Source organism: Haliaeetus leucocephalus, unplaced genomic scaffold, assembly GCF_000737465.1.
Source record: "Haliaeetus leucocephalus isolate CR32 unplaced genomic scaffold, Haliaeetus_leucocephalus-4.0 Scaffold848, whole genome shotgun sequence".
NCBI classification, from domain to species: domain Eukaryota; kingdom Metazoa; phylum Chordata; class Aves; order Accipitriformes; family Accipitridae; genus Haliaeetus; species Haliaeetus leucocephalus.
Genome location: NW_010973284.1, coordinates 9,077,571 through 9,084,256, shown reverse-complemented (window position 1 = coordinate 9,084,256; position 6,686 = coordinate 9,077,571). Strand labels below are relative to the sequence as shown.

At 50.3% G+C, this 6,686-nt stretch overlaps 1 protein-coding gene across 1 annotated transcript in view; it reads left to right on the top strand.

Annotated features, from left to right (window-relative positions):
* Nucleotides 1–3,133: 3,133 nt before the first annotated feature.
* LOC104841210 (chromosome unknown open reading frame, human C1orf228) overlaps nt 3,134–6,686 on the top strand; it is a 10,637-nt gene continuing 7,084 nt past the window's right edge. Inside the window, exons 1-5 of the mRNA XM_010582727.1 lie at nt 3,134–3,345; nt 3,721–3,789; nt 4,314–4,480; nt 5,318–5,514; nt 5,681–5,765. Coding sequence (XP_010581029.1) covers nt 3,140–3,345; nt 3,721–3,789; nt 4,314–4,480; nt 5,318–5,514; nt 5,681–5,765 — 724 coding nt within the window. The 5' untranslated portion in view covers nt 3,134–3,139. The remainder of the gene's footprint in view (nt 3,346–3,720; nt 3,790–4,313; nt 4,481–5,317; nt 5,515–5,680; nt 5,766–6,686) is intronic.

Here is a 6,686-nt window from a genome sequence, read left to right as displayed (position 1 = left end):
GGGGGCGGGGGTGGGGGCGGGGGTGGGCACTGGGGTCAGGGAGCGTGTGAGGGACTGTAGGGCCTGGGGTGGGTTTTGGGGTATGGGGGAGCACAGGGCCTGTGATTGGACTGGATCAGGCCTGGCGGGATGGTTGGGCCTGGGGCAGGGAATGTTGAGGTTGCAGTGGATTAGGGGTGTAGGAGCTGGGAGGGACGTCAGGGTCTGCAGGGCCTGGCTGGGCGTGAGGGGAGTGCAGGGGCTAGGTTTGGGGTTGTGGCTGGGCTTAACAGTGGGGCTGGGAGGCAGGACATGTAGGTGAGAGAGGGGCCAGTGGGACTATGGGTCGATAGGGGCTGGGTAGAAGACATTGGTGTACACCGAGGAAGGTGCATTGTGTGTGAGGATGGTTGTGGGGGACTTGAGTCATGCCAGGGGAGGGTGAAACCTGCTAGGGAAACAGAAGCTCTAAGTTTTGCTTGAGGCTGGGCACAGCCTTGATATTGCAAGATGCAAAGGTAACACCAAGTCACCATCACTCTGTCCTTCCACGAGTCCAAGGCTATCAGTCCCTGGCACCTCACACTCAGACTGAGGCTGACATAGCACCAGTCTGCCTTTTGATCTCAATTTGATGATTTAGCAGCACTCTGGATGTAAAGAACTGCTGAATTGCCAGAGCCAGTTCCTAAATCACTTGTGTTTTTCTTGGCAGGAATAAAGCACTGCCCTGATCAAGCCTTGTTTTGATTATTAGGTCCAATGGACTGGGGTGGCAGCCCAGCACAGTTGAGAGCAGAGTTTGAAGCCAACAAATAGGAGTTACGTGCTGATGCTAGCACTGACAAACAACTCAGGCAAGTCATTTAACTTCCCTGTGTCTGTATGTTCCCATATGTAAGCTGGTCATAATAAAAATACTCATGTACATTTTCAGGGTACTTTGCAATGTTGGCTTAAATACTACTACATCAGCAGATGCTGTTATTATAGCAGCCAGGGACAGATACCGCTGTATCCTCAGAAGCCTTGTGTCATCATTGTTTCAAACTCTTCTCTTTTTTTCGCCATTGATTCATAGGCAAGCCCTTTGTATCACTAAAATCCTCACGTCCAGGGGCTGGTGCTGGTACTTCTGAATAGCAGGGGGTTACTGCAGCTTTATAATAAAAATAGGATAGCATTACACCACCAGCATCTTAAACATAAATATGGAAACGTTAATTTAGAATCAATTTTGGGATGTTTCAGACTGTAAAGTTCTTTTAACTAGATCTCTGTTGAGGACAGAGGAGCACTTTATGGGACTGTAAATTTCATGCAAACAGTCTCTGTGAAATACAGATTCCCCCTACACACTAGCTGTTCTCTCAATATCAATCATATGCCTTGCAAGTAATGTTTCACAAATATTCTGTAAATCACAGGAAAATGCTCGCAATAATGTGAAATATGACTTTCACTTGACTGTTTCACCAGAGGCCCCTAACAGGCCATTCTCCTGTCAGCACTAACATTTGTTATGGCTAATAACATTTTCAATCACAACTATTTTGGGAAAATGGATTTATTTTAAACCTGCTTCCCCGCAAAAGAGATCCTGAAAACGCCCTGCCAAGGACACAGACTCCTTACAGAGCACAGACCGTTAATTCCCAAATGAAATTTTATCTCATCTTAATTCTCAAATGTTGTTTCTTAGCCAGCTTTTTGAAGACTTTGTTTGTTTGTTTTCAGGCAGAAATACATGTTCACCTCTTGGTCATTGTTTTCAGTCTAGTTGAGATAATAGCAATAGAAAGTTACTTTTGAGCAGGTGTCTTGGGAATATTCTGGAACTGATTTGGAATTTTCCTCCAGATTCTAGGAGAAAAGGCTTAAGAACTTTGTAGATAGGAAATTGGTAATCTTAGCAACTTGTATTACATTGAAGGAAACTTCTTATTCTGAAACCCAAAGATTTTATATCCTTTTAACTTTTTTTCTCTTAAACCACACTTTAAATAAAATATAAAATGGTGCTTTTCTTGTGTAGAAAGGCCAAGAACTATATTAGGCAAGGCATGAATTCCTTTCCTACCCTCAGGCTTGCTGATACAGCTTGGTGGAGGACAACACACCTGTGTTAATGCAGCTGTCTGTGACCTTGTCCCTCTTTCTGCATCTGTGTATGTACACAGATACTGATGTTTAACTGTGAGGCTCCTTGAGATTGGCCAAACGCATACATGTCAGTGGAATTCTCACCTACCTGAATGAACAGAGAGCTTAATCCTCTGACGTTTCATCCCCCTACTAAGTGCACCTTCACTTTTGTCAAGCTGGAATAGGGGATATCATACTGAGCTAAAAGTATGACAAAGAAATTTGGCAAAATACAGATTGCTTTATTTAACACCTGTGTGAAGGGATGGAAGGAAGTGCTGGCAAGGGATGTTTCTGGAGCTTCTCTCTTCTTGCCTATAGTTCTTATAATTTCAGGTTTTCTTAGATTGTTTAAAAACATGCCATAGAAATTAGATAAGAAAAAAACAGAGCAGATGTCTGTCATTCCAAAGGGTCCCAAAGCACTCTCCTGCTGCCAAGGCCAAGCGTATCTTCCTGGAGTGGACGTGGGCCCTGTCCAAATGACTATCGCTCCATCATGTGAGTGAGGGCATGCTGCGCTGCTGTGCTAACAGGCATTTACAGCCCCCTTGACCCTGTCACTCCCCATAAATCCATACCTATTTGTGCTCTCATTTCACCCTATTTATTCTCTGGCAGGTCAGATATGAGATGCAGTGTTCATATCATGAGGCTAGCGAGAAACCAAGGCTGGGGTAATGGGTAACATCAAAATGACTTTATTAACAGAGCAGAGAAGAGAGCTCCTGTGGTGAAGCCACCTGCCTTGGAAAACAATCTCAAGTCTGTCACAGATTCATTGTGCAGCTTCAGACACACCAGGAACTCTCCTTTTGCTTCAATTTTCCTATCTATGAAATGAGTATAAAGGAAAATGAGATTAAATTAATGGCTAGTAAGTAGTAAGTAACTTTAATATTATTTGCCAGAGATTTTAAATGTGATTCTGGTGGTAATTCCTTGGTACAAACTTCTTCTATCTTCAAAGCCCTTTTTTAACTTCTTTCTCACTTTTCTCTAGGCAGAAGAGATCATGACTTCTGTCAAAGAGCAGGAAGCCATCAGGAAGCTCATGGTTTTCTTGCAGGAATGGGATAGTGCCCACAAAGTTGCTCGAAGCCGCATCCTGGACAACTTCATTGAAAGCAACAATGGCAAGACAGAACCAGAGCTGGAGCTGGAGTTCTCCCAGGGAGCCAGCTTGTTTCTGGCTCGCCTAACCGCATGGCTCAGAATGACGTATCTGTTTCCTTGGACAGCTGGAGGTGGTGTGTAGTAGTGGGATGGAGAGGAAGGCAAAGTTCTCTACCAAAAATTTGTTTAAAGAATCAGCTTCTGTATGGAGACATCCATACCCAGCCATGTTCTGCAGGGTTCAAAAAAAGCTGGCTATCTAAAGGTGGAACTGAAGGGAAAGCCATGTAACCTGTCTCAGGGACCTAGAACTAGTGGGTTTTCTCATATTGGGATGAGCATGCTGCCTCTGCCTGTCTGTGACAGGAAGGTCCATGCTTTCTTGCAGAGAGAGTACCCAGTTCAGACCTTCAGATTGTCAAAGGCAGCCTGGGGGACACCATGATGGTCTGTAAATCTCTCCTTAGCCTTGTCAAACAGCTACATGTACAGCACGTGCCTTGACAAGCTGCTCAAGTCCATTGGCATCTTCCTATCTGCTGCAAGTGGGTGAGTATAGAATGTCACTGTGTGAGAGGTGCCGTGGGGAAGGCACACAAGGATGAGGGGGAGAGCAGATAAAGAAAATAACAACTCCTTGGCCATCTTTTGCGAGGGCTGTGTAAGCATTTCAGGCAAGGCAGGCCCCAGTGAGGCTTGTGGTAAGAATTTCAAATGCTCTCAAAACCAAATCCACTGCTTGTGCATGTCTCCAGAGCCACCGGGTCACTCCCACAATGTGGAAGGTGCATGGTGAGAATCTGAGTGCAGAGACAGGGCCTTCTCTGCCTGTGGTTCAATATCTGAAATGTAGCACATGGTAAAATAGGAGCTGGTGACCTGCTGGCAGCAAAGCATGCTGCCAGCAGGCATCTGCCTTTGCGCTCCAGGCTGAGCCTCCTTGTGTTCCCTGCCCGGGCACCTGCCGCAGCGAGGCAGGACGTGATGGTTCCCAGGAGCACGGCGTGCTGACAGAGGAAGATGGGCTCCAAGGCAGGTGACACTTTTGGCTTTGTTTCCCCCTATCCTTGCAGACGCAGATACGTTATTGAATTTCTGGAGATTGGAGGTGTCATGATTCTCCTGGAAATACTAGGGCTGAACCACCTGAAAGAAGAGGACAAAAGGGAGTCTGTAAAGCTGCTGCAGCTCGTCGCAGACACTGGCAGGAAGTATAAGGAGCTCATTTGTGAAAGCTACGGTAGGTGGCATGTCCATCCGTGCTTTTTCCTAATTCAGGCAAAGATGTTCTCCCTGACCTCTGGCCCCCAGGGCTGCTTGCCTCGCTGAACCACTCCCTTCCCTCCACCTGCCGGATGGCAGATTGCCGCAGCGTTTCTCTGGCTAGAAGGAGTTCAGAGTCTCAGCTATTGTTGAGCAGTTGCATTTCATCCCCTCTCAGTTTTTAATGAGCTCGCTTTCTTTACAGTCATTTCTTTTGATGCGATATTACTATCCTGCTGGTTGCAACTGCTCCAGTTAAAACCACAAAACAGTTTCCATTCTTACCTGCAGTGTTCACCTACTGCAGACTTTCCCAGACTTCCCCTCTGGGGATAGGAGGGTTTTGCAGCTTGTATCTTTTGAAAGAGCATTACAACATTTTTTCTCCTGTTTTTTTTTTCTCCTGGGCAAAGAAGCCAAACCCCATTAGATATTCTGTAGTTCAGATTACCTGTCGGAGGCTATGGGGCGATACCTGCCATCACAGCTTCGGCCAAGAGAGATGAAGCGGCAGGATCAGCAGAGGGATCCTTAGCAGCATTGTTGGCATCCCGGTGCCGGACTCTCTGTTTGTATAAACACCCACAGAAGGGCCTTGGCCACGTACTCCAGCTGAGAATTTTGCCAACTGGTTTTCCAGTTGGTGCTGTGGCTCCTGACAAGGACAAAGAACTTTTTTCCTGGCTTCCGTTAATTGAGCCACCCTTTGAGTGGGATGTAATGCTGGGTTTTCTTGGGGGTGAGACTGAAACAGCTGAGATGGGTGACCCGGACTCATCCAGGCACACGACTTGGTGTCTCTTTCTCTGCACAGGGGTGCAATCCCTCACTGAGTTCTTGGTCACTTCCAACTCAGCAGAGGCTCAAGAAGACGTGCAGGTTCTGCTGGACTCTTTGGGCCACAGCAATCCCAAGTACCAGAATCAAGTCTACAAAGGCCTCATTGCTGTTCTGCCGTGCGCCTCCCCCCACGCCCAGAAGCTGGTTCTGCAGATGCTCAGGGGCATGCAGGTAGGCAGTGGGCCTCGCTGGGGGCGAAAGGGCAGCATTAGCTTCCCTGTCCTGTGCCAGCCTCCCTGGCGTTGGGGGCTACAGTGGGCAGCCCCAGTGCCCGGAGGAGGACAACCCAGACTACTCTGTGAAGACTGTCCCTGTCACTCTGCCCTTTTCTCCCCAGGACGTGGTGGGAGAGGTGCCCTCTGCCCTTGTGGAGCCTGTGCTGGGCGTGCTGTCCTCGGTGCACCTCGAGGTCCAGTATGAAGGTAGAACCAGTCGAGCCACCCTGGGCAGTGGCTGAGGGGGTCAGCGGCAGGCTGGGGCTGGCCTGGGCAAGTGAGGTGGGAGCATAGGGAAGGGCGGTGGGGAGCCCCCCAAAGCCCCCAGGACTACGGCCGTGCTCGGCGCTCACGGGCTGTGAACGTCTCATTAGCATGCGGCTCATTAGCATTCCTCTTATTTGCATACCCAGGGTGCACCGCGCACCGGCGGCGCGGCTCCGGTAATGTTGTCCGCATCCGCAGCTCCCGCCGGGCCGCTGGGGTCCGGGCGCGGGGCTGTGCCCGTGTGCGCCGCCGAGAAGGAGGGGGGCGAACCGGGGCGGCGGGGACCGGGCAGGGGTCGCCGTGTCCTACAGAGGGACAACCGGGGATGGCGTGTCCGTGGGGAGGAAGATGGGTATACTCTGGTTTCTCTTCAGATCGCATAAATCTTTCGCCTTTTACTAAAGATTTCCGTGGAGAGGAACAGGCACGAGTGTCGAGGAATTTTTTGAGGCTCCATTTCGGTGGAGCTGCTCTTTTTGTGGTTAAAAATAGAGCAAAGGAAGGGGGGTACAAAAACTCCCGAGGCTGTTTTGGAAGTGGAACGCAAACGAGCTGCCGAGGCTTCCTCCCGTGCGCCCGCTGGAGCTGGCTGGGGCCCAGCCCGGCTGACGGCAGCGGCGGGTCCGCTGCTCGGGCCTGCTCGCACCGACCCCAACCCCGCCGGGGGCGGCCGCCTCGCTACCCGTGTCCGGTCAAAACAGGAGCGGGCGGGGGGGCCTCGGGCCGCCCCTTGTCCCGGGCCGGGCGGTGCAGCGGGGCCGCTGCCGGGCGGCGGTTCGGGCTCCGGGAGAAGCGGTTCGCTGGGGCCCGGCCCCGCAGCGCTGTCCCCGGCGCTCCAGCCCCGCCCGGGCCGCCGCTCTT